At 44.8% G+C, this 26,396-nt stretch overlaps 9 protein-coding genes across 9 annotated transcripts; 4 read left to right on the forward strand and 5 right to left on the reverse strand.

Moving 5' to 3' along the window:
- Positions 1–177: 177 nt before the first annotated feature.
- Positions 178–2,268, reverse strand: KVR01_010923 (uncharacterized protein). Its single transcript, XM_044787094.1, has 4 exons — positions 2,013–2,268; positions 572–1,921; positions 424–497; positions 178–349 (listed from the first exon to the last, which is right to left on the reverse strand). Exons 1-4 carry the CDS (start codon positions 2,218–2,220, stop codon positions 245–247), a joined length of 1,737 nt encoding a protein of 578 aa, XP_044640070.1. The 5' UTR covers positions 2,221–2,268; the 3' UTR covers positions 178–244.
- A 440-nt stretch (positions 2,269–2,708) lies between these two features.
- Positions 2,709–3,607, forward strand: KVR01_011048 (uncharacterized protein; the record flags this gene model as incomplete). Its single annotated transcript, XM_044792174.1, has 2 exons — positions 2,709–2,784; positions 2,847–3,607. 2 exons carry the CDS (start codon positions 2,709–2,711, stop codon positions 3,605–3,607), a joined length of 837 nt encoding a protein of 278 aa, XP_044640195.1.
- A 362-nt stretch (positions 3,608–3,969) lies between these two features.
- KVR01_010821 (uncharacterized protein) lies at positions 3,970–6,559 on the forward strand (the record flags this gene model as incomplete). The annotated part of the gene is made up of 5 exons (XM_044783346.1): positions 3,970–4,059; positions 4,142–4,719; positions 4,779–5,368; positions 5,457–6,179; positions 6,291–6,559. The coding sequence occupies 5 exons, from the start codon at positions 3,970–3,972 to the stop codon at positions 6,557–6,559; spliced, it is 2,250 nt and encodes a 749-aa protein (XP_044639968.1).
- Positions 6,560–6,645: 86 nt separating this feature from the next.
- On the reverse strand, positions 6,646–8,088 carry KVR01_011070 (uncharacterized protein; the record flags this gene model as incomplete). Its single annotated transcript, XM_044786477.1, has 1 exon — positions 6,646–8,088. The coding sequence occupies one exon, from the start codon at positions 8,086–8,088 to the stop codon at positions 6,646–6,648; it is 1,443 nt and encodes a 480-aa protein (XP_044640217.1).
- Positions 8,089–12,206: 4,118 nt separating this feature from the next.
- Positions 12,207–13,342, reverse strand: KVR01_010939 (uncharacterized protein). The gene has a single exon (XM_044782567.1). The coding sequence runs from the start codon at positions 13,326–13,328 to the stop codon at positions 12,387–12,389; it is 942 nt and encodes a 313-aa protein (XP_044640086.1). The 5' UTR covers positions 13,329–13,342; the 3' UTR covers positions 12,207–12,386.
- Positions 13,343–13,940: 598 nt separating this feature from the next.
- On the reverse strand, positions 13,941–14,730 carry KVR01_010997 (uncharacterized protein; the record flags this gene model as incomplete). The annotated part of the gene is made up of 2 exons (XM_044790212.1): positions 13,941–14,199; positions 14,273–14,730. The coding sequence occupies 2 exons, from the start codon at positions 14,728–14,730 to the stop codon at positions 13,941–13,943; spliced, it is 717 nt and encodes a 238-aa protein (XP_044640144.1).
- Positions 14,731–15,285: 555 nt separating this feature from the next.
- On the reverse strand, positions 15,286–16,362 carry KVR01_011065 (uncharacterized protein; the record flags this gene model as incomplete). Its single annotated transcript, XM_044786188.1, has 2 exons — positions 15,286–15,410; positions 15,474–16,362. The coding sequence occupies 2 exons, from the start codon at positions 16,360–16,362 to the stop codon at positions 15,286–15,288; spliced, it is 1,014 nt and encodes a 337-aa protein (XP_044640212.1).
- A 554-nt stretch (positions 16,363–16,916) lies between these two features.
- KVR01_010851 (uncharacterized protein) lies at positions 16,917–20,592 on the forward strand (the record flags this gene model as incomplete). The annotated part of the gene is made up of 7 exons (XM_044785115.1): positions 16,917–16,973; positions 18,697–18,743; positions 18,812–18,969; positions 19,041–19,646; positions 19,706–19,993; positions 20,052–20,145; positions 20,205–20,592. The coding sequence occupies 7 exons, from the start codon at positions 16,917–16,919 to the stop codon at positions 20,590–20,592; spliced, it is 1,638 nt and encodes a 545-aa protein (XP_044639998.1).
- A 3,172-nt stretch (positions 20,593–23,764) lies between these two features.
- KVR01_010965 (chaperonin-containing T-complex alpha subunit TCP1) lies at positions 23,765–26,287 on the forward strand. The gene is made up of 2 exons (XM_044781985.1): positions 23,765–24,170; positions 24,244–26,287. Exons 1-2 carry the CDS (start codon positions 24,083–24,085, stop codon positions 25,857–25,859), a joined length of 1,704 nt encoding a protein of 567 aa, XP_044640112.1. The 5' UTR covers positions 23,765–24,082; the 3' UTR covers positions 25,860–26,287.
- Positions 26,288–26,396: the final 109 nt, after the last annotated feature.

Here is a 26,396-nt window from a genome sequence, read left to right on the forward strand (position 1 = left end):
TCCAGCACGGTGTGGGTTTCGGGCGGGCTTCTGTGTTCTACATTCCCTTGGCAAGCCGACGACCTCTCAAAGCCCCCATGCTGAGCTCAAAATCGTGCTAGTACAGAAGCTAGGCACGGGTATGCTCATTCGCGGGAAAGCAGTCTCCTCCTGGGGGGGGGGGGGGTGGAGCAGTTATAAATGAGGCCACTTGGTATATAATTTATTAGTTGTTCCTTTTTCTTTCTTTCAAACGTCCTCATATTTACAGCTTCGACCTGGCAATTGAAGCGGCCTTTTCCCAGAGGCCGTTCTTGTCAAGACCCGGCTCCCCATCAAATATGTCCCTCTCGACCGAGCGTGAATTGATCTAAGAGGATGAGTTGTTAGTGCCAGAATACAAATCGGAATACCCGTTAGAAGTAAGAAAACAGAATGGCATACAAATCTGGGGCCCAGCTCATCGATGTTCTTGGCCCCCAGCAGCCTCATACATGTCTCCATTTCCGCCTGGAGGACTATAATTTCAAAGTGATTAGCATAGGAAGGCCTTGTCTCAAGCACAAAGGATTGCAAACTGGGCGGGGCTCACTTTCAAAGGTCCGATAGACACCTTGCCAGCCACCGGCGCCAAGCCCCCAGAGCGGTGCGCGACCAATGCCTACCGCCCTCGCGCCCAGACACAGCGCCTTGACAACATCCGTGCCCCTTCGGATGCCCCCGTCGACCCAGACCTCGAACTCGTTGCTCTCCAGGACCTCGGGGCAGAACTTTCGGCACTCGAGGAGGGTGTGCACGGCAGGAGGGGCAGTGTCCAGGGCGCGACCGCCGTGGTTGCTGAGGATGACGGCGCGCAGGGTGCCGGGATTCTGGCGGGCGTACTTGTATGCGAGGAAGACGTCCTCGTGTGTCTGGACGCCCTTGAGCACGACGGGCAAGTCTGGGGCGTGCTCCTTGAGCCAGGGCAGCGTCGTTTTCCAGGTCAGGTCTGCGGCGGTGCCCCAGAACATTGCCTGGCCGACGCCGACGGGACCGGCGTCCTTCTTGGCGCCGCCGATGGCGGGGTAGTCGACCTGGGACTCGGCCGGGGCGCCGGTGTCGACCATCCCCTGGCGCTCGTCCATCTCTCGCTTCCCCGGGACGGGGGCGTCCAGGGTCAGCACGATGAACTTGTAAAACTTGGAGAGCTTCCTGATGCGGGCCAGCATGGCCTCGCTCTTGCGCCGCTCGTTCTGGACGTACAGCTGCCAGCCAAATACCTGGCCTTCCTGGGCGCCCTGGACAATCTGCTCGGGGGTCTGGCTCGCGTTGTTGGACACGACCTGGCAGGCGCCGAAGTAGCCGGCGGCCTTTGCGATTCCAGCCTCACCATCGGGGTGTGCGAGCCGGGCCATGGCGGCCGGGCAGACGAAGACGGGGGTCCTGACGCCCAACTGGCCCAGCAGGCTGGTGGAGGTGTCGCAGGCGGTGCAGTCGACAAAGACGCGGGGGCGCAGCAGGATGTTGCGGTAGACGGCGTTGTTGTAGGACTTTGAGAAGAGGTCGTCGGAGGCGGAGTAGTAGTATGCCCTGCACTTGTCGCTGACAAGGCGTTGGGCGGCGTCGGCTATCTCGTCGAGGTTGAGGAGGTGGTCGAGTGGAGGGCGGACATATTTCTCGACGGCGTTGGACTGGGCGGCGGCAGCTGGCGGTTGTTGTGACGGCGAGGAGCTGGCGCGTGCCAGGCTGTCTGCGTTGACACGGCCGAGTTTTGCCTGGGGCTTGAGGTTCTCCTCGATGGTGCCGGGGGGGTGGACTGGGTCGTACTCGCGGGTTGCGTCCTTGCCGGCGAGCTTGAGGATGATGTTGGACCCGCCGGGGTGTTCTGAGAGGAAGTCGGTCACGTCGTAGACGTTGCCGTAGAGGATGACCCAGCAGCTCTCCTTGGAGGTGTGCTGTGCGACTGCGGACAGCATCTTGTCAGTACGGGACGTGGCCAGGGGACGTGGCCAGGGGGGAGGGTCTTGTTGTTGTTCTCTGGCGGGCCGACTTACCCTCTTCTACCGTAAACTCCTTGGACATGGTGGCTCTCTTCTCTGTTGCTGTCCTCTCAACTCGACAAGGGAAGAAGACCAGCTGCCAAAGACAACGGGAGATGGCACAGAATAATAGGAAGGAATGCACAACATGGCCGCTCGGAATGAGGCAACGTTCGGCGAGAGATGCCCCCGGGCTGGCTGGCAGGTCGGCAAGCTCAGCCATCGATCTGCCATGGATCCCGAGATGGATCCCAGCCCCCCACCGTACCACCGTACCCCACTGCCACACCCCACCCCCACCCCCACCCCAGATTTGCTTCTGGAATCTGCAGTGGACAATTTTCAATTGGCTTGGGCCCATTCGCCGGGTCGCCCCAATTTGTACCGAGCCTGGCCCCGCTGGTCGGAGCCTGGTCGGAGTGTATAGTGCCTCTCGCCGGCGACAGACCAGCCGTCAACACCACGGACTGCCACCGCATGCACCTTCCGCATCTGGCCGACTAGGCCGACTAGACCGACTAGACCAAGTGCTGGTCTCACAGCCAGCATGAGCCTTCGATTGGCCTTTTTGAGTCACCCAGAGCGCCAACCTTGGGATGCCTACGGGGATGAGTACAAGACAGAGCCCTTCTCCCCAGCTTGCTAGCCCGGGCATGATGCAGTATCTCCACGGATTCAGATCTCAACAGCAACAGCAGCAGAGCCAGCAGCATGTCCAACGACGACATTTTACCTTGTGCCTACCCCAAGACCTCTGACTCGGCCATCAACAGGCACAAGGAGAGAGGTGTGTACGACAGCCCGTGACAGCCCGCCCGGCTTCATAAAAGTACTGACAACCACCGCCAGGCCACTATGATGCCGAGACCGTGCATGGCATAATCAACTCTACCCCGGTCGCCCATGTCTCCTTCATCCCAGACCCCTCGGACCCCAAACCAGTAGTGCTGCCAATGATCGCACGCGTCGCCTCCTTCAACAACCAAGACCCAGCCGTGTACATCCACGGCTATGTCTCAGCCCGCATGTTCAGCACCCAGGCCCGACAACCAGTCTGTGTGGCAGCCACCAAGATTGACAATCTTGTCCTGGCCCTCACCCCCTTCAACCACAGCTATGACTACCGGAGCGCCGTCGTCCACGGCACCGCAGCCCTGCTGGACCCGGGCACCAAGTCGAGCCCGGCCAACCGCGACGAGATCGGGTTTGCCCTGCAACTAATCACCGACTCCATGGTAACGGACCGCTGGGCCAACACCCGCGCCCCTGATGAGGCTGAGATTGCGGCCACGCGGGTCCTAAAGGTGCGGATCGAGTCTGCGTCCGCCAAGATTCGTGATTCTGGCGTCAGCGACGATGCCAAGGACCTGAAAAGCAATGAGACGACTGCGCGGGTCTGGACCGGTGTTATACCGTACGTCGAGATGCTGGGCGAGCCGCAGCCGGCTGGGACGAACAAGGTCGCCGGCATACCTTCATATGTCGAGGAGCATGTTAGGGCCCACAACCAGAAGGCCGGAGCCGGGTTCCCTGTTGTATCGGGTGGGCTGGCGGGCAAGGTGTTGGCTTCGTTGCTTGTTGCTTGGGCGGTATTCGTAATGACCAGGTGAGCGGGCCATGGACAGGTATCCTTCAGCTCGTCCCGGGGCCCGGGGCCCGGTGTGACTCACTACCCCACACCATCAAGCTTCCCGCACTGTCAGTCAACCCTCGAGCTTGCCAAAACGGGTAACTAAGTAGGTACCCAAGGTACCTACTAATAAGGTAATCTCCAAATGTTTGAGCGGGAGGAGGCGTCCAAGGTTGTCGTTATCAATACCATCCGCCCCTGCGAGCCGCATACAAGGCAAGCTATCAGCAATCACAAGAAACACGACTTGTGGCTACACATTGCCAGTGGTGTGCTGTAGTTGGATTGGCCTGAACCACCACTTGCTTAACTGTGACTTCTTGTTAATATTTGAAATCCACCATGACTTCAATGGCGGCCGAGTCCGTGGCCACCATCCTCGTCTCGTGCAAGCAGACACGCTTTCACATCGAAAGTCCAAACTACAGAGAGGTATGCTTTATGGTGGGCCCGTACGCCTACAATCCCGTCAGCTTCAAGTCTTCCGAGATGTCGTTCTGACTGTCAGTGGTAGCTGGATATCGAGGGGCTCAACATCACTGTGGCCTCGGCAGCCCCCAAGGCCTCTGGCGCAAAAGGCAAGTCCAAAGCTACAAAGTCTGAGGGCACCGAGGTTCTGTCCAATGCCAAGCTCAGGCTCAAGGCTGGCCAGAGGTACTCCCTGGTCGGCAAGAACGGCTCCGGAAAGTCGACACTGCTGAGGGCTATCGGCGACAAGTTGATCCCCGGCATACCGGAGCAAACCCGCATCGCAATGCTGCAGCAGACCGACGCCGAGCTTGTCGACGCCGACTTGTCACCAGGGAACAATGCGGCCACTTCAGGCTCAGGGAACACCGTCATCCAGGAGGTCATAGACAAGGCGACGGCCAGGGACGAGCTTGAGCGCGAGATTGCGATCCTGGCCAACGGTGTCAACAGCTCCGAAGGGCTGGCAGGGGTGAGAGCGCTGAGAAAGGTCAAGCATGAGAGGCTGCAGAAGCAGCTTTTCGTGATTGATAAGAACGCAAGGCTCCGCAGTGGTGCTCGGGGCATGGCGGCCAGAAAGGAGCTCATCGCCTTTGAGAAGGTGGTTGCGGAGTCAGCGGCGTTGTGAGTCTCGATCGGCTTCAATTTGTAGCCGGAGCACACTGGATGCTGATACTGCACAGACAGGAGCAAAAGGATGAGGAAATCCCGAATGAGGCAGTCGAGTCTGGGATCCAAGAGGCCACAGACCTCCTCGCTGAGCTCCAGGTCCAGGTGGAGCCGTCGAGGATCGCAGATATCGAGTCGCGGGCCCACAAGATACTCACTGGTCTCGGCTTCTCGGACGCCTACAAGTCAAAGGCCGTGTCTGAGCTCTCTGGCGGTTGGAAGATGCGGACCGCGCTGGCAATAGCACTGCTGCAGGACACAGACATCCTGATCCTCGACGAGCCGACAAATTTCCTGGATCTCCTCGGCATTATCTGGCTGCAGCGATACCTCGAGTCCCTCGAGGACCTCCCTGACCCCCCAACTCTCATCCTGGTGTCCCACGACCGCGACTTCACGTCTGTGTGCACCGACCTCCTTATCATCAAGGACAAGGATCTTGTATATTTCCACGGTGACTTCCAGACGTATGAGGCCAGCATGGCGGAGAAGAAACTGCACCTCACCAAGGTCAAGGAGGCCAAGGACAAACAGAAGGCCCACATCTCAGCTACGATCCAGCGGAACATGCGGGAGGGGAAGAAGAATGATGACGAAAATCGAAGTATGTCACCATTCCTTCTACTGCTGCTTTCTCGACCTCTTCCTACTCCGATACAAGGAGAATCATAAACTGACAAAGGCCTCTCCAGTCCGCCAGGCCAAGATGAGACAGAAAAAGCTCGACGAGCGTTGGGGCGTGGAAACAAGTGCCAAGGGCGGCAGGTTCAAGCTCAACAGGGACCTCCAAGGATACCACTTTAGCAACCGCGCAGAGGTCGACATCCCGCCGGACGAGAGGCCGCCCCTCATCCTCCTGCCCGAGCCGCCCGAGCTCCGTTTCCCGGGACCGCTGATCTCACTGGAGGGCGTCACGTTCCGGTACGCCAGGGGAGGAGGGGCAGCAGGGAAGAAGACGACAGCCGCGTCATCAAACCCGGCAGTGCTGCAGGAGATCAACCTCACCGTGGGCATGGGCGACAGGATAGGGGTCCTGGGACTCAACGGGGCGGGAAAGTCGACCCTGATCAAGCTGCTTGTCGCGGAGGAGAGGCCCACCAGGGGCACGCTCACGACGCACCCGCGGCTGAAGCTTGGGTATTACAGCCAGCAGGCGGTCGAGGCGCTCCAGAAGCTGGGGCGCGCGGAGCAAGAACTCACCTCGCTCGCCCTTCTCACGAGGGAGGTCGAGGGGGACCTGGACGAGGGTGAGATCCGTGGCATGTTGGGCTCGCTGGGGCTCCCCGGGCGCTTGGCTTCTGACGTGCCGATTTGCAAGCTGTCTGGTGGGCAGCTGGTGAGGTGTGAATTGGCCAGGATTCTGTGGAAGCGTCCGCACTGTCTGGTGCTGGATGAGGTTACTACTCACCTCGACTGTACGCATGCCCCCCTCCCCCCCCAACTCTATTTAACGTGTCAGATCCCTGTGTGGAAATGCATCCGGGATACCAACTGGACGCCCTCGGATATATGCTAAAATGTTTCAGATGAGACGGTCACCGCTTTGCGTGAGGCGCTGAACCATTGGGTGGGCGCTGTGGTGCTCGTATCCCACGATAGATGGTTCATGAGAGGCGCAGTTGAGGGTCTCATCGACGACCCGAGCAGTGACACCGATGGGGACGATGAGCAAGAGGACTTGAGGCGGAGGGTTGTTTACAGGCTAAAGAGTGGCGCACTCACAAAGCTCGAAAATGGGGTCCAGGAATTCGAGGATCTCATGGAAAAGAGGGCAAGGAAGCTAATGAACTCGTGAAGTTTACCCGAGCCGAGATTCTATGGTCACATTGTGGGGGGGGGGGGGTCTATGCCTGACAGTCGGTGTTTTGAGGATAGCTCGGATCAAGCGCTCAGCACCAAAACCCGGAGCCGTGCCTCAGGGCTCTTCTTGACTGTCATCGTTCCGCCGTGCGGGATCTCCACGATGGTCCCGTCGATACACACCTTCCTCCACCTCGCATCTTGCTCGTTGGTAGTCACCCTGATAGAGTCCACAGCCTCGTAGCCAACTCCCTCAATCCCAACGTGCGCCCCATTGTTGTAAGCCGCCATCATGATCTCCATGGTCTTCTGGCCACCCACGTCCCCAAAGTGAACGAGCCTCAGCCGCCCGTCAAGCGGCCGGCTGTCCGGGGAGATGGTGAAGGTCTTTTCCAGGTTCGACACCATGGTGGCGAGGATGTAATTGAACCGCGTGGGGCCGAGTGCGGACGAGGATGTCTCGACCGAGGCGTCGTAGGCGTGGCCCTCCTTGAGGAGCTCCTGCGCAACCATGCCGAAGCGCTTGTCGCCGTGCTTGCGGTACGCAGGGGTGTCCGACTCCCAGACGAGCTGCGAGTGGAAGCCGTAGCTGGCTACAATGGCCCCGGTCAGCCGGGCGACCGGCTCGGGGTTGCCAGCAGGTTCCTTGTTCTCCTGGACCAGATGAGACCCCGGCGGAAACAGCGCCTCGAACGTCGGCAGTGGGGAGGCATTGCCCTTCAGGAGGGCCTGGAGGGCCAGGACCAGGTGCGACGGGGCTGACTGCTGCCCAGCCGTTGTTGTGTAGTGAGGCCTGTGCAGGGAGTGGAAGAGCGCGTTACCAGTGCCCAGGGGGATAAGCGCGATGGTTGGCAGCGGGCTCGGCTCTGCCGGTGAGGCGATCCCGTTTAGGAGATCCACGACGCCACCGTCGCCAGACAGCAAGATAACAGCCCCGCCACTCGTCGTGTGGTCGACGGAGCGCCCTTCACGCCCCCACCGTGCCCGTGAGAACTCCTTCACGGTTTCCGCGTCCTTTGTCACAGTCACTTTGTACGCCCTTCCACTAGTCTGAGGGTTGGGGACCGCCGGTGAGCCATCATCGCCCCTGAGGCCAAGCGCTCCCAACAGAGGCCGGAGGACTGCGTCGTAGAATTTCTGGGACTGGCCGGTCCCGGATTTGGAGGAGATGATTACGTCCAAGGGCGATCCAGTGCCTGCTGAGAAGATTTCCGGGGCTTCTCTGAGAAGGAAGCGGTCCAAGAGATCTTGCCGCAGGCTCCGGGCTGTAAAAGACGACAGCTGAAAGGGCTCGGCGGCGTCTTGTTCAGCATGGCTCAGGACGAGGATGAGGTGAAGCCCTCCCGAAGCCTCGGCGATGAGCACGATCTCTTCTGTTCTGATGCTGAGTGCGTCCTGGATGCCGCCCTCTGCCTCGCTCGGCCAGACGATACGGCCGTCCTCGTACTTGATTAGTGATGCGTCGTCTGGCAGACGGGCAGGCTCCAGCGCCTCCACTGCGGCGTCCGGGACGGTGAAGGCCATGGCAATGATGAGCTGGCTCGCTCGTGCCCAGTACACCCAGGCCCAGCTGTCAAGAGTCGGTCATTGCTCCTGCTTACTCGAATGGCGTGCCGATTGCATCAGCCGCGCGCCGAGTGAGCCGTGGTGGGGCTTCCGCAGCGCTGCTGTCTCGGAAAAACGAAGTAGAGCCCCCCCCTAGTTAAATACCCCCTATTCCTTAGTTAAACTAAAACTTTATTAATAAGGTAGAAAACCTAATATTCTTATTAAAATACTCCTATTAACTTTATTAATATTAATAATAAATTATTTTTATTATTTAATTAATTAAAAATAATATTATATTAATTTTATATAATTAATTTAAATTTAATTTATAAAAATATATATAGTTTATTTATTTTAATATAAAATAATATTAATTTAATTAATATTATAAATAATATTATTAAATTAATTTATTTAATTTAAATTATTTAATATTTATTATATAAAATTTATTTAAAAATTAAATTATATAGTTTATTAATAAAATATTATATTATTTAAATAATTATATATTTAAAAGTTAATTATTAAAATAATTAAAATTTAATAAATTATTTAAAAATACTTATAAATATTTTTAAAACTATTTAAAATAAAGTTATTATAATAAATTAAATAATTTAAAAATATAAAAATATTATTTAAGTTAATAATAAAAATATATTTAATAATAAAAAAAGAATTTAAAAGTATTAATAATAAAACTTTTTATTAAAATAAAGTTTTAATAAATAATAATAATAATAATATTAAATACTTTAAAATTATTTAATTAACTTTTAATATAAATATATTTAAATAAATTAACTTTAACTTTATTTATTAAAATTTATAATTTAAAAGTTATTAATATTTTTATTATATAATTTAAAAATAAAATATTATATTATAAAAGAAAATTAAAATTAAAAATTTAAAGTTTTTATTAAAATATATTAAATTAATTAAAAATTTAATTATAAAAATATAAGAATTATTTAAATATAATTATTAAATTAAAGGATATTTTTATTAAAATTAATTAATTTATAAATTAAAAGTTTATATTTTAATAATTAAAATCTATTAAAAAGATATTAATAAAAGGATTAAAATATTTAATTATAATAATATTATAAATATATTTTTAAAATTTAAAAATTATTCTTTTTTAATTTTTATATAATTATAAAATTATATTATTAATAAAAGAGTTATAAATATTTATATTATAAAGTAATTATTTAATTAAATAATTATTAATTAAAATCTTTTAATTATTATTAACTATTTAATAAGTAGTTATTTTAAAAATAATTTATTAATAGTTAAATAAATAATAAATATAAATATATTTAATAAAAATTTAAACTTTAAAACTTTTAATTTATATTAATAATTATTAAATAAAGAATTAAAATAGAAATAAAATAAACTTTATATAAAAAATATAAATAATTAATAAAAATATAGTTTTATTTTTAAATAATTATTATAAAATTAATTATTATTATTAAAATAAAAGGGATTTTTATAATAATAGTATTTTATTAGATAGAATAATATATATATTAATTTATTTAATAAAAGTTTAAAAATTAATTTAATATAATTATAATAAATAATATTATAATTAAATACTTATTAAAAGTTTTCTTTAATTATTAAATAGTTTAAATAAAGTTTAATAAAAACTTAATAATAATAAAGTTAATTTTATCTTTTAAAAAAATAATAAAATAAAATTAAAAAATAATATTAATATAATTATTAATTTATTATTTAATATTAATTTATTTAAAGTTAAGTATAATTAAATAATTTTAATAAAGCTATTATTATTATTATTATTATAAACTTCTTTTATAAATTTAATAAAACTTTATTATTACTAATAATAATAATAATAATACTTAAAATTTATTATAAAAATAAAAGTTATTAATTATCTTTTATTATTATTATTATAAATAAAAAATAAAATAATTTTATATTAAAATTTATTATAAAAATACTTTAAAAATATTTTAAAATTTATTAAAAATTTAATTTAAATAATTTATAAAATTATAAAATATAAAAGCTTAATTTTTATAAACTTTATAAAAAAGGATATTTAATTTAATAAGTATAACTTAAAAGTTATTTTATTAATTAAAATATTAATTAAACTATATTTAAAAAACTTTATTAATTTCTTTAATAATAATAATAATAAAATAAACTTATTATTATAATAAAAGTTATTAAATAATTATTTAATAAACTATTAAATAAATATTAAAAATATATACTTTATTAAATTTATAAAAGTTATTTAACTAATTAATTAACTTTATTTAATATTAAGCCTTATAATTAAATTAATTATTTAATAAAAGAATTAAAAGTTTATTAAAATATTTCTTTTATTTAATAAAATAAAAAATTATATAATAAATTTTAAAAACTTTTAAATAAAAAAGTAATAATTAAATATATAAAAATATAATTAATAATAAAAGATAATTAAAAAAAAATTATTTATTTTAAATAAATAAAATAAATTAAATACTTAATATTAAATATTTAATTAATTAAATAAATTTACTTATAGTTAATCTATTTATTTTAACTTTTAATTATTAACTTAACTACTTAATTTATAAATAATATTCTTCTATTTATATAATTATATTTAATTAAAACTTTATTAATTTTAATTTTTATAACTTTTAATTAAAACTATTATATTTACTTTATTTTATACTTTCTTTTAATATTTATATATAATAAAAATATTTTTAATAACTTTAACTTTAAATTTAACTTTTAAATATAAAAATAAAAATTAAATAAAATCTTTATTTAAATTATAATTTAATAACTTATATTAATATAAATAATATAAATAATACTTTAAATTATTTAAATATATTTTAATAAAATTAAAATTAAAAAATATAAAATAAATATTTATATTTTATATTTTTATATTTATTATTTTAATTATTTTTATATTATAATATTAAAAATATTATTTATTATAAAATTAACTTTAAATTTAAATATAAATTTATTTTTAATAAAATACTTTCTTTTAATTATTAAAAAACTTTTATTATATAATCTTTATATATTATAATAATAAAATAAACTATTTAATATAATTATAAAAAATATAAAATAAACTTTTATTTAAAAACTTTTAATTTATAAAATATATTTAATAAATATTTAACTTATTCTCCTTATATTATTTTATTTATTAAAATTAAACTTATTAATAAAATAAATATTTTTATTATATAACTTAATTAATATATTTATTAAATAATAATTATAAAACTTTTATTATATTAATAAATTAATATATATATTTATTTATTATTTTATATATAAACTTTAAAATATTATTTATTATTTTATAATAATATTAATTTATAATTATTTAATAAAAAATATTATATTTTATTAAAATATAAATTTAATTTATTAAATAAAAGATTTTTAATTTTTAATTTATATAACTTATATATTAATTATATTTTATAATATTATTATAAAAATAAATTAATAAACTTTTATAATTTATTATTTTAATTTAATTATATTTAATAATAATAATAATAATATATTTAAAATAATTATATAAATAATAATAACTTTTAATAATAAGTTTAAATTATTATATAATTATATTAAAATTTAATTTATAATTATTTATTAAATAATAATAAATTAAAATATAAATAAAATTTTAATTATTAAAGTTTAAAATATAATAAATAATAATTAATTATTATTAAAACCTTTTTTTTATTAATTAAAAAATATTAATAAATTAATAAGAATATTTTATTAAAAAATATTAGGTTTTCTATTCTATTAATAAAGTTTTAGTTTAATTAAGGAATAGAGGGTATTTAACTAGGGGGGGGCTCTACTTTATTTTTCCGAGATAGCGGGCGCTCCTCCCGCCCTAGCCTGTCCCAGCCCGCGGTACCAAAGTACCCAAGTACCTGGGTACCTGGGTACCTGGGTACTTGGATTTCTGTCATTAGTCTTATACAGAGAATACACAGCAACGCATCAATTGTTGCAACCACTCGAGGGCAAGTCGATTGAAGTTCCCAAGAACCAGTATTGCAGACCTATGCTATGCCGTTCTCCCACGGTTCCCTGCAACACATTCACCCTGATGTACGCCACAAAGCCTCGTCCTACAGAGCTCTATTATAATTGCCAGTCTCATTTGTTCTTCGTCTCCGTACTCACATGAGCATGAGCTGTAGACTCTTGCTGTGTGGTCCTCAAGGCACAAACACAAGTCTCTTCCCCTTCACGTCAGGACTGTTCCACACAGCCTCTACATCCTCCAAACGTGCGATGTGTAACGAATCGGCCTTCAGCTCTTTCACTGCCTTGAGCATGCCTGCAGTCTCCCCGGCGAGCTGCGCCATTGTCCACGAGCCTGGGCCGGCCCCTCTCAAGGTGATCATCCTGCTCCTCAGCAACGCAGCAGGGAACGCGACGTCCGCCCCGCCCAGCACGCCGATCTGGACATACTGCACCTCCGCGGTGGGTTTCAGCGCCGAGAGCAGCGCAAGGACGGCAGGGCCGTAGACATAGTCCAGGACCACGTCCACATGCCCGCCCAGTCTCGAGAAGTCAGTCCTCGCTGGCTCTTCGCCATCCAGGACTACCTTGTCATCCAGGCCGTCAACCGTTCCGAGCGCTTGCTCATCCCGCGCGATGCCAACCACACGGCCGGCCCCCAGCGCCCTCGCGATCCCAACAGCGATGCGCCCGCTGGCACTCGTTGCCCCCAGTATCGCAACCGACCACCCCTCGGGCAGGTTGCTCGTGCGGTGGCGAAGGGCCATCCAGCTGCTCTGGGCCGCGTTGACGAGCGCCGCGACGGCCCTCTCGTCGGCGCCGTCCGGAAGGGCAACCGCGGCCCTGCGGTCGACGTTGACGTACTCGGACACGGAGCCCGTGTTGGCTGGGAGGGTCGTGAAGTAATATTTCTGGGGTGGATCAGCCGACTCGTCGACGCCAACGCCGTCGATGCCTGGTATGTACGGCAGTTGGGCGGTGATGAAGTGTTTCCCCGCGGCGATCTGCCTGGCGACGTTGGGCACGCCCGCTGCGAGGACGCGCAGGCAGAGCTGGGAGGGGGATGGGGGCGGCAGGTCCGCGGCCGAGGTGTACCTCGGGGGCTGGCTGAAGTCTGTGACTATGGCCGCACGCATGGTGCCACTCTGTGTAGTTCGATATTCTTGGCGATGGGTCTTTCCTCAGGTGCAATGGATCCCGATGTTGAGACACTGCACATGTGCCTCTTGCGGCTTTCCACTGATGATTCTTGAGGACAAGCAGTAGAATCTCTGGTCTACGGGTGAGAGAACTTGCCTCTATATTTATAAACATCTGTCTATTCTCCCTCCATCATATCCGCCGCCGGCGCGACGCGGACACCTGGTAAGCCGCCTGCCATGATGGCCATATCGCGCGGTTCACTAATCACCCAGAAGCACCCCCGCTGGTGAAGCAGGGGGTGGTGCGCTGGATTCTTCGACTTGGTAAGCAAGTGGCCTAAAAGGGAACCATAGCCCTTTGGGTTGCCGCGCGGGACCCCATGCCGCCCACGGATCATCCGCGGATGTCGGGTGGACGACACATGTAGGAGAAACACTCTGATTACTTATCCACCTTGTTTCCCAAAATCATCAAAACCTGTATTATGGTGAAGCCGTGCGTCTCCTCAAGCGCTCTGCTTCCATGTTCATGGTGCACATCCAACACTTCAAATGTTCACCGTAAGGGACCAAACCCCCGTCTTCCAAGATTCATTTGTTCTCCCCTCAATTGCTGGAATCTCCTTTACGGAAAAGTGACTTCAGGTTTTCCTTTCTGAACATCCCACCACTCTCATCTCCATCGTCAAGGATCGTAGGCCCGCGCAAGCACCATCGAAATCGCACTTGGTTTCTGTCGTCGGCCTGAGATGCTGCCAGCCCGCTTAGCTTCGGCATCATCTTCTTTCCCACTGCTATCATCATCCAGCCTCCTTTGGACTCGGTGCATGACCTCAAAATGTGCGCGACGTCGTCAGTCCCCAGCCTACCACACACAAAGAATTAGCAACGTTCAGAGCATGGCCCAAACTGGCTGTTCGATGCCTAGGCAAACTTACTTGATGACACCCTTTTCCGCCGGGTAGACCTCAAGACAACAAGTTGCGAACTGGAAGACTGGCAACGGAGGGCTTGTCTCCGGAGGCCCATCTGCTACCTCGATCAACCAATACCCTCTCCGATTCCATTGCTTCTTTGGATCCTCTAGGCCCTCTTGCCCGTGACTTGGCGCATCTTCCTGTTTCTGTTTCGACTCCGGCTGTTCCCTCCCAAGGTGGCGATAGAAAAACGTGAACAAGTCCTTCTGATAGATGGAGCCTTCGCCTTTCTCCTTCTTCTCAGAGTTCAGGCAAATCATGTCACCCTTGTCCCCTATGATACGCATCTCGCCGTCCTTCACCTTGTGCTCACAAAACGAGGGGCTATAACTCGTCGTGATGAATTCCACATATTCAGTCAGACGCTCCTTCGCAGGGTCTTCGGTGAAAGGGGCCCTGTCCGGAGGTTGTGGACTCATCTTGGAGACTGGCTCGTATCGCAGGGGTATGTGAGGTCTTGTCGCTGGATCAGTGAAGCACTTGAGGTGCGGAAACGACACCTGCCTGTTCCTGCGCGACAATTTTATATTCCCTGGGGGCTGGGGCTATGACTCAGTTCAATGTTTGGAAATACAGCCAAGTCACTAAACTACATCTGACACCATACCTAGCCCCCCTGATGAGCCAAGAGCAGTGACACGAGCTCATTTGAAGAGACTTGAAGTTTTCTTCAACCACAATTTGTCTGAAGCGTGTATGTGTTCGCTGCCCCGCCCTCGAGCTCGTGAAGCTAGAAACTCGCGAAGCCACAGCCTTCCTGGCAGGTTACCTAGATCTTTGAATCTAGAATGTCTGCGGTGGTTGGGCTTCTGCTGGATTATAGCAATCGCTGATCGTATACCCTAGGGTATATAGTAGTTGATGAGTCCAATACAACTGACAAAAGACGCTAATATATTTTCATTTTCTTAAGTACCTGCAACGTCACATGAATTTAAAGTCTATCGCCATCACGCGCTCCTCTCTTCTCAATCTCATCCGCCGCCACCACCTCCTGCTCCAGCTCCTCCACCACCTCCAGCTCCAGCTCCTGCTCCAGCTCCTGCTCCAGCTCCAGCTCCAGCTCCTGCTCCTGCCGCCGCTCCTGCTGCCGCCCCTGCTGCCGCCCCTGCATCTCCACCGTCCTAGTATTGTCAATAACCTAGTAGAGGCCTTTTGAAACCAGAAGAATGGGGACCGCAGAAGGACAAGATTACACTTACAACGCGCCTTCTCCTGGCGCCCAGCAGGTCAGCGATGGCCTGCACGTCCACTGGTTCCCGAGGTCGGTCTCGCCGGCGAGGGCCCAAGTTAGGTAATGGTATGTCATCCTGACGCTCACTTCTAACATGGTGGGCAATCTCGCAACCTGTCCCCACCAACCACGCCACGGTTATGATCGCCGCCGGCACGGTGAGCAGCATCGCGTTGGCCAAGTTGAGATAGCTTATGTTGCTCGTGGGCCTGCACTGGGAGAACCATGTCCAGTAGCCCCAGACCATGTACCAGGCCAGCAAGAGGGACGCGGCGATTGCAGGTGTGGCGAGCCTGTTGGCCGTCATGTGCAGCACGGTCCTGATGGCGGACCCTTGTTGCCGGCGGCCAAGCCGCACAACCCTTGCGAATATGTAGAATACCCACAGGAGCAGGAGGATACATACGACCGTGTAGAGACCCGAGACGATGGTCATGGCCAGCGGATCGCCCTTCCAGCCGTCGTCGGGACAAATCCCATGTTGCCTTTGTTTTCCACTCTTCCCCCCCTTCCCGCCCCCTCCACCCCCTCCGCCCCCTCCGCCGCCTCCGCCCCTGCCGCCTCCTCCTTTTTTCTTCCTTGAAAACAGGCCACCAGCTGCGTCACACAACGACGGCAAGCCATCGAATATGGTACCATTGATAGCCTCGTCTATTTCGTCTTGGACCGGGTCCCACGGCTGGAATTCACTCATAAAGGGCCACATTTGAGCCACAACGAAATAGATACTCCATAGTGAGATACCAAACTGCGAGGAGTAGTGAACGATGAGTGATCCAGAAAGGAGGATGCCAAGAGCGTAGAATAGGTCCTCCATGGAGTGAAGTGCTGTAACGGCAAGGAAATATACGTATATGATTCTGTGAAGCTCAGAAACGCCAAGTATTTGTGTGGGTCTTTCTGAGACAGGCAGAGGCGCCTCGATGGAATTCTCATCACACCAGTGCTGCATTAGACATCGAGATATATTTACAGAACTTTCATGTCTTTGAAACATATCCTGATGAGCTCTTCTGAATAGCTGCAAACGGAACACTGGCCGGAACCAGCCCCATGGAATTGTTTCGTAGCATGCTTGACTTACTTCAAAGGTACCTTTGATTTCACTCTTTGTTTGGAGCAACTTTCGAACCACCAAGTCTTTGAGCGTTTACCACCGTGTTAAAGGACGGCCCACACCTCTTTTAGGGTATGTATACGAATTGACGACGGATCTACTCGATTATGAAATATTACTCCTTAAAATGTAATATGCTGACGACGAAGATCAATTCAACCCCAACTATTTATTGCCTTTCTCTATCCGTCAAGTCATAATTAAAATGTCAGCGCGCTGATACAAGCGAGGAATTTTGACTGTAAACTCGACACATGTTCTCAGTCGCGCATAACACCGATACACAACGAAATGGCGAACTTGGGTCTCGCGTCTGGGCTGGGAGGCCTGGGCCTAGGGCAGGGAGGGCCTGACGGCCGGGGGGTGCTTCGCCGTGTGACCCGGCTATGCCCCAGTTGCAGGGTCAGGAGGGAGATCAACCAGTTCGTGACGCAGAACGTCGATGGCACGAGGGTTGTGCGTATTAACTGTAATGTTTGTCGTGGCGTCCAGCCCGTCAACCCTGCCTTGGATGGCGGGGACGGCCAGGCCGTTGTTGTGGACGGTAAGCAGTTTCTGGGTCTTAAACCTTATCCTACTTGTAACTTTTGGGCAGAATGCATCATCAGGATGCAAGCTTTGAGAAGGGACCGCGGAAGCATTTTTGCTTGATTGTCCCTGCATATTAATGTAAATTCTTGCTGGTATTCCGTCATGGCTAATTCTAAGCTGTTCAGGTCTAGATGCCAACGGTGACGATGACAATGATGATGGCTTGCAGCGCGTGGATGGCGGACAGGCCCAGCTGCAGGATGAGTCGGAGTGGTTGCTGGCCGGGCTGGGGATAGCGCTGTTTTTTGTTGGCTGGTTTTCTATTTTGGCTTTGTTTGCAATAGTCTTAATATTTTAGGTTATGGCCTTCATGTTCGGAAACCTACGGCAGGCTTTGCGCTGTCAGACATTGAAGTGATCGAAGTGCAGGACTCTTTCGACGCGTGGTATGGAATCTTGCAGAAATGCATTTACGTGAATATATACTGTGCCGTGTACCGAATGTTGATGTCGATCTCATTATTAATACACTCATTGTGTGATGACTTGTACAAGCAAACATTCAGGCAAGCCCTATACCATCGCCACGCCAGTTGTTGGTGAGAGTACGGTGAGCTTGCACCAGATGCAAGATATCTGACTTTGTCCCTGAACACTTTCTCTCCAGCATTGCTATAGCTCTGGCTGCACATAGCCACAGTGACAGCCTGGCTCTCCATATGCAGGCCACTCGTGAACACTCATCGAGCATTTGCAGCATTTCATAAAAAATCCAAACATTGGCTACCGTACCTAGGTAGCAACTTGCCACCCATGCGTTAGGGGCTTTTATTCAACTTCTATGCCGTCACTTGAGCTGAAGATGGCTTTGTAAGTTCTGTTATCCATCCTGCCAGCCACCAAAACTGCGTAGACTGCCGTGGAAAGATGAGAGGCCTACGTTTTCCCCATATTATCCTCCCTGTCACTACCCCGGATTTTAGACGGCTTGGCATCTCCACATCCTCCACCCTATGCGCTCACGGCTTCCAAGCTTACACCACACCATGTTGATACTTCCGACGGGATGTCGAAGAACAAATCGGACTTGCCTAGCCTGACTTTCAGTTTTCCGGATCCCTGGATAGTTATACCCCCAGCTCTAGTCCCTGGCTGCAGCATACCATGCACGTCTCGCCTGCATCTCGCCCGGATGGCTAGTCAGCGACCTCGGCGGTCGCTTATCCGTCAAACAGGCATCGCGCGGGGAATACCTCAGATGTTTTTTTTTTGTAATCACTCGCCAAGACGGACAAGGCCAAAAAGGATCTCGTGAAAGTATGCCCTGGCCGCGATATTTACCCGGTAACCAATCATGAGATATTCTGGACGAGACCTCGGGATCCGAATCACCTGGCACCTCTTTTCAGTGGGGTCGTCCCCGACCAGCCGGTCTCTCATGCTGACCTCCATTTATATAAAAAGGCCTGACAGCCTCGTTATCAGGTCTTTGGAGTCGGCCAGGCCCGCCTTTCCTGCTGTTTTCCCCCCATCACAAGGTTGAGCGACGCGTGCTCAGCCCAACAGACGACATGGCATTTGGAACCACGAAAGAAGACGCGGCCGACCCACGGCTTAGCAACATTGCCCGTGCTGATCCCATAAAATGGTACAAGAAGAGAAACCTCCGATTCTTGTACCTGATTATGGTGCCGTGTTGCCTGGGTGTCGAGTGGACTTCGGGTTTCGATTCCTCGATGATGAACTCTCTCCAGGCAGTTCAGTCATGGATCGATTGTAAGATCACCAAAAGTCCTGGCAGGGCGGGAGCAAGCTGGGCTCGTGCAACTGACATTTTGATTTTCAAGACTTTGGCGACCCCTCTGGAGACCGCCTTGGCTTGCTCAATGCGATGTACTCGCTCGGAGCCCTCATGTCCATCCCCTTCATCCCTACAGTCTCGCAGTACCTTGGCCGGCGATGGACCATCGTCGCGGCCTCGCTCATCATGACGCTCGGCGCTGGGATGCAGGCCGGAGCCGTGAACGTCGACATGTTCCTCGCCTCGCGTTGGGTCCTCGGCTTCGGGATCCCCTTCGCCATCGTCAACGCCTCCGCCCTCATCGGCGAGCTCGCCTACGCCAAGGAGCGGCCCATCATGACCTCCCTGTTCAACGCCAGCTGGTTCGTCGGCGCCATCATCGCAGCCGGGGTCACATTTGGGACATTTCAGATGGAGAGCACGTGGGCGTGGCGGCTGCCGTCGCTGCTCCAGTTCGTGCCCAGCGCATGCCAGCTTGGCTTCATGGCCTGGTGCCCCGAGAGCCCGCGCTGGCTCATCTCCAAGGACCGGGGTGACGAGGCGTTTGCCATCCTTCAGAAGTACCACTGTGAAGGCGAGAATGGGGAGGAGTTTGTCCGACTGGAGTATGCGCAGATCCAGAGCACCATCGCCCAGGAGAAAGCTACTGCAAGTACGTATAAGTTCACTAGTATAAGTTCACTCCCACAGAGTGATGCTAACGTACAGCAGAGGCGTTTGTCTGGGCCGACGTGTTCCGCGATGCCCCCATGAGGCGGCGATTCGCGCTCGCCGCCGTGATGGGCTTCTTCACCCAGTGGAGCGGGAACGGTCTTCTCTCCTTCTACATGAAGATGATTCTCAACCTGGTCGGAATCAGGGATAATCACACCGTCCAGAAGTTCATCCTGAGCAACACCTGTTGGGGCTTCATCAACGCGATCCCCATTGCGTTGATTGCACCCCGCTACCCTCGGCGTGTTATGTTCCTGATCTGCACAATCGGCACCGCCTGCGTCTGTAAGCATGATTCTCGAGCTTGGTCTCCCAATGTAGCTTGCTTTCTAATGTGTGATAGACACCGTGTGGACTATCGCGTCTGCCCGTTTCGCCATTGATGGGACAAAGGCTGCTGCCATTCCCGTGCTGGTCTTCATTTTCGTCTACTCACCGTAAGTCAGGAACCGGTGGAACAAGAAACGCCTCGCGTTCAGATACTAAAACCAGCCAGATTCTACAATATTGGCTGGAACGCGCTCGCATATACCTACCTGGTCGAGATCTTCCCGTACGCGCAGAGATCAAAGGGGATTGCTCTGGAGCAACTGACTGTCCGACTCGCCGTCTTCTTCAACACCTACGTCAACCCGATTGCTCTCGACCGGATCGGCTGGAAGTACTACATCGTATATTGCGTGTGGATTCTGGTCGAGATTGCCACGGTCTATCTCTTCTTCCCGGAGACGCACAACCGTACCCTGGAGGAGCTCTCGTTCATGTTCGAGGGCAAGGAGGTGCAGGACAGGGTGCAGCACAATGTCGACAAGCAGCTCGAAATGGGCCCTGTTGGTGTTACGGAGGTCCACGAGGCTCCGCACAAGGATGACAGCAAGGCCTGAGGAGCAGAAATACAAGTAGCGGGGAGTCAATGATTGGGATTGGGGCTCAGACTGATCATGTCATACCTTCCTGGGACATCAGGGTCTGAGTCGGGACATCTGGTTCATGATTTGTAAGGGTGTAACTCCTTCCTTAGGTACTTCTTACTAAGTAGCCCCGGGCTTGTATGGCCTGCCTCGTCTCTGTTCCTATCTACATCTAGGGCACGCATGTGGGTAAGCCATTCAAGGTTATACTATTCATGAAAGCGTTTCTGTTGCCCTATGAATCTTGAATTTAACATAGTACTTGTTGTCGGTCAAATATATTGTTAAGTAACTCTTAGAGCTACATACCTAGGCACCTAGATACCCTAATATTATAGCTAGATAAAAATTCCACTATACTACTTAATATTTTTATTTTTTATAATATATTTATTTTAATACTTTTTTTAATTTTATATAATTTAATAATTAAAAGTTATAATAACTTTAAATAAACTAATTATTTTATAAATAAATAAAAATTATTATTAATTATAAATTAAATTTTTTATATAAATTATTATTTTTTAAAAAAAGTTTTAAATATTATAATTTTAAATATTTTTAAATATTAATTTTTATATTAAAAATATAATTAATATATTATATAAATTTAAATCTTTAATTAAATTTTTAAATAAAAAGTATTTTTCATTTATATATATATTATATATTATTTATAAGCTAATATTTACTTATTTAATAATTATATCTACTTACTTAATTCCTACTAACCACTTACCTAATATTAATTTTTCTAAATAACTCCTTTATATTTATAAGTACTTTCTAAGTTAGTATTAAAAGACCTTATAGTATAATTTCCTTTTTTAATTTTAATACTTTAAATATAAACCCCTTCTAATACCCCTTTTAATACACTTTTTAATATACCTTTTAACCTATATATATTTAGGTATTAACTAAGTATTTAGATACTAATTAAATATTAAAGGGTTAGAAGTTAAAATAGTAAAGATAAAGATTATATACTTTCTAGCCTTCTAGCCCTTCTTCTAACCTTTTAGCCCTCTAGACTTCTAGCCTTTTAATATTTAATTAGTATCTAAATACTTAGTTAATACCTAAATATATATAGGTTAAAAGGCCTAGAAGGCATACTAAAAGGTATACTAAAAGGGATACTAAAAGGTATACTAGAAGGCGTACTAGAAGGTGTATTAAAAGGTGTATAAAAAAGGTTTATATTAAAAATATTAAAAATTTAAAAAATCTTAATTAAATATATAGTTTTATATAGACCTTATATATAAATTTTTATATTAAGTAAATAGTTAAAAAAAACTAAGTAAGTGAATATAATTACTAGATAAGTAGATATTAACTTATTATTTATAAATAATAAATATTTATAATATAGTTTTTTTAATAATATATTATTTATTTTAATAAAATTATAATTATTTATAATAATAATAAATATATACTTTTATTTAAAATTAAAAGTTAATAATAAATTAATTTAAAATTAATTTAAAATTAATTTATATTAATATAAATAATTAATAAAAGAATTATTTATAAAAAATTATTTATTATTTTAAATATTTTTATTAAATTAAAAATATTAATTTTTTATTTAATAATTATAAAACTTTATAAAATAATATATTTAATAACCTCTTTTAAATATAAAGTTAAAAGATTTATAATTATAATTTTTAATTAACTTTTATTTAATTATTTTATTATATTATAATTTAATTTAATTTTATTTAAACTTTTTTAAACTTTTATAATATTTTTTCTTTAAAGGAATTAAATTTAAAATTTTTATAAATTTCATTTTTTTAAAATTAAATTTATAATCTTTAACTTTTTAAAAATATATTAACTATTTTAAATATTAATAACTTTTCTTTAAAGTAGAAATCTATTTTTATATAATTATAAATTTAATTATTAATAATTATTTCTTTTTTATAAAACTATTAAAATTATAAACTTAAATATATAATAATAAAATATAATTACTTTATTTAATTATCTTTTAATTTAATAGATTAAATAATTACTTTTAAATAATTTTATTTATAAAGTTAATAGTCTTTTAAGTTTATTAAATAAATATTTATTTAAATAAAGTTAAAACTTATATATATTCCTTAAAAGATTAATAGTTTTATTTTTACTTATTTTAATTAATTTATATTTAAAAGTTTAAGTTATATAATAATTTTATATATAATACTTAATAGTATTAAAATTAACTTATAATTTATAATAGTTTTAACTTTTAATAAATTAATAATATTAATTTAAATAAATTAAATATAATTTAATATATTAATATAAAAAGTACTTTTAATAATAAATAATATTATAAATATAAATTATAAAGTTATTATAAAAGTTTTATATAATAAATTTAATTAAATTAATCTTTAAAAATATATTATATTTTTTTAAAACTTTAATTATTTATATTTAATTTAATAATAAAATTAAAAAATATAAATAGTTTATAATTTATATATTTAATAATATTATATAAACTTTATATAAAAATATTATTTATTATTTATAAATTTAAAAGTATATTCTTTTAAAATAATACTTTAATTTATATATATTATATAATAAAAAAGTTTTTAAAATATATTAATAATAATAGAATTATAATTATAAATTATTTTTATAACTTTAACTTTAATTTAATTAAAATATTTAATTAATATTTAAAAGATTATTTATAAAAACTTTAAATTAAAATACTTTAAAAATAAAGATTTATATAAAAGATTTATATAAATAGTAATTAAATATTAAAAATAAATTATAAAAAATAAATTATAAAAAATAAATTATAAAATTTAATTAAAATAATATATTATAAAGTAATTAAAATAATTTATATAAAATATTAATATATTAAAAATTAATTATATAAATAAATAAAATAATTTTTTAAAAAATTAATACAAATTATTAACTATTATAAAATTCCTATAGATTATAAATATAAAGTAGAATTTACTGTTAGGTAGAGGTAAATTGCTGGTGTGGAGTGTGGCGGAACTTTTGTTCCCTGACTGTATGTACGGTATGCACCTGGGTGCTGGGCCCCTCCATTCAGGGGCGGGTTGGAGCCCGAGGCTCTCCTGCTCTTCATTACTAGTAGGCGGCAGGGGGGGCTGGAGGGGCAGCCAGCAGCTAAGGTGGAGAACTGGGGCCCCCCTGCCGAGCTGGTCCAATGAAGTGATTGGCCGCATGGCGGATCTGGAAGAACCTGACAGACCGTCTGGAAAAGTTGCTGGCTGCTAGCTTGGCTGTCTGTCGTGTCGAAGCTTCAGGGTCAACCTACAATTGCTACTGACGTGCAGCCAACGCGAAAGTCGGTGCCAGCTTGCAACGTCCTCACCACCCACACCTGCGCACCTGCACACCTTTTAGGACCCGTCCCCGCGTCCCCGGCTGACCAGATACACCACCATCGGTCAGGATGGCCTCCATGTTCGAGCAGAGCGGGAACGGCACCCTCTTCCTGGGCGGTCAGAAGATCTCGGGCTCAGACATTCGTGACCAGAACGGTGAGTCCCCCGCCTGCGAAACCACCACGATGGCCACCCCATGTGACGCCGTGGCTGACCCTGCCGGCCCCAGTCCTGGCAACACAAGCCATCGCAAATGTCGTCAAGAGCTCCTTCGGCCCCAGCGGCCTCGACAAGATGATGGTCGACGACATCGGCGACGTGACCGTCACAAACGACGGCGCCACCATCCTCGCCCTCCTCGACGTCGAGCACCCTGCGGGCAAGATCCTGGTGGACCTCGCACAACAGCAGGACAGTGAGGTCGGCGACGGTACGACGTCAGTGGTCCTCATCGCCGCCGAGCTCTTGCGCCGGGCAAACGAGCTGATGAGGAACCGGATACACCCCACCACCATCATTACCGGCTACCGCCTGGCCCTGCGCGAGGCCGTCAAGTACATGAACGAGAACATCAGCGTCAAAGTCGAGAACCTCGGCCGCGAGTCCCTCCTGAACATCGCCAAGACCTCCATGTCCTCCAAGGTCATCGGCGCCGACTCCGAGTTCTTCAGCAACATGGTCGTCGATGCCATGCAGGCAGTCAAGACAACAAACAACAGGAACGAGACAAAGTACCCTGTCAAGGCGGTGAACATACTCAAGGCACACGGAAAGGGCGCCCTGGAGTCTGTACTGGTCAAGGGCTACGCCCTGAACTGTACCGTTGCCTCGCAGGCCATGACTACCAACGTGAGGGATGCCAAGATTGCCGTGTTGGACATGAACCTTCAGAAGGAGCGCATGAAGCTCGGTGTACAGATTACGGTGGACGACCCCCAGCAGCTCGAGCAGATCCGCGCAAGGGAGTCTGGAATGATTCTGGAACGGGTAGAGATGATCCTGAAGGCTGGCGCAAACGTTATCCTGACCACCAAGGGCATTGACGACCTCTGCCTGAAGATGTTTGTTGAGAAGGGTGCTATGGCTGTTCGGCGGTGCAAGAAGGAGGATCTCCGACGGATAGCGAGGGCCACCGGGGCCACAATGCTGAGCACCCTATCTGACCTGAACGGCGACGAGAAGTTCGAACCATCCTACCTCGGCCATGCTGACGAGGTCTCGCAGGAGCGCATTTCTGACGACGAGTGCATCCTCGTCAAGGGGACCAAGGCTCACTCCTCCGCATCCATCATCCTGCGCGGTTCCAACGACTTCCAGCTGGACGAGATGGAGCGGTCGGTCCACGACTCCCTGATGGCAGTAAAGCGCACGCTGGAAAGCGGCAGTATCGTGCCAGGTGGTGGCGCAGTGGAGACTGCTCTTCACATTTACCTTGAGGAGTTCGCCGGAACAGTGGGTTCCCGGGAGCAGCTGGCCATTGGGGAGTTTGCTCAGTCTCTCCTGGTCATTCCCAAGACGCTCGCCGTCAACGCTGCCAAGGATGCGTCAGAGTTGGTCGCCCAGCTGCGGTCGAGACATGCCCTGTCTCAACGCACCGCGGACGGCGACGCCAACGAGGATGAAAAGACGGTGGCACGGAAGAAGGGCTACAAGAACTACGGCCTGGACCTCTCCAAGGGCAAGGTGGTGGACGAGATCAAGGCCGGTGTCCTGGAGCCCAGCATGAGCAAGATCAAGCAGCTCAAGAGTGCGGTGGAGGCCTGCATTAGCATTATGCGTATCGATACCCTGATCAAGCTGGATCCAGAGCAGAGGGCCGAGGAGGACGACGGGCACGGCCACTAGAGGGAGCCACTCGGCTGGACTGCTGGCGTTTGGGGTAATAGAACAAGACAAAGCACAGTAGCTGGCGCAATGCGGTGATGAACCCTAACGGGACGTGCGGCAGAGGGCTGTGAAGACCCTCCGCCCCTCGCGGGTGCCTCATGAATTAGGTGTGGAAGAGCTTACGGGTGACGAACTGCCTTGCATTGGGGGGTTGGTTAGTCGGCTCGACGAAGGCCACGGCGTGAGGCGCGTGCCTGCGCAGGCGAAGCCTTAAACAGGTCGCCCGGGGTCATCAGGTATCTGCCAGCTGCGCACCCAATTGCAGCCAATTGCAACCCACAGCTACACCCACTGCCCATAGGACCAGCGGCCGAGCACACCTACCTAACTAGGCACTTATAAAATTCACGTATCTTCGTGATGAAATCCATGTATTTTCGTGCAAATTGAGAGCCACTGCACCATGGAACCCTAGTGACGTTTCAGCTACAAGGTCTTTTTAACCCCACATAAGAATCCTAATACTATAAATAATTATATTCAAGAGGATAAAAA

This window comes from Diaporthe batatas (assembly GCF_019321695.1).
Source record: "Diaporthe batatas strain CRI 302-4 chromosome Unknown Contig00014, whole genome shotgun sequence".
Lineage (NCBI taxonomy): Eukaryota > Fungi > Ascomycota > Sordariomycetes > Diaporthales > Diaporthaceae > Diaporthe > Diaporthe batatas.

What these genes read in the sequence shown, in the direction of transcription:
- KVR01_010965 (XM_044781985.1), top strand. Translation starts at nt 24,083, where the DNA reads ATGGCCTCCATGTTCGAGCAGAGCGGGAACGGCACCCTCTTCCTGGGC. An exon ending in AGACATTCGTGACCAGAACG is followed by an intron (nt 24,171 to 24,243) that starts GTGAGTCCCCCG and finishes TGCCGGCCCCAG; the next exon opens with TCCTGGCAACACAAGCCATC.
- KVR01_010939 (XM_044782567.1), bottom strand. Translation starts at nt 13,328, where the DNA reads ATGCGTGCGGCCATAGTCACAGACTTCAGCCAGCCCCCGAGGTACACC.
- KVR01_010923 (XM_044787094.1), bottom strand. Translation starts at nt 2,220, where the DNA reads ATGGCTGAGCTTGCCGACCTGCCAGCCAGCCCGGGGGCATCTCTCGCC. An exon ending in GGAGTTTACGGTAGAAGAGG is followed by an intron (nt 1,922 to 2,012) that starts GTAAGTCGGCCC and finishes TGCTGTCCGCAG; the next exon opens with TCGCACAGCACACCTCCAAG. An exon ending in TGTCTATCGGACCTTTGAAA is followed by an intron (nt 498 to 571) that starts GTGAGCCCCGCC and finishes TTGAAATTATAG; the next exon opens with TCCTCCAGGCGGAAATGGAG.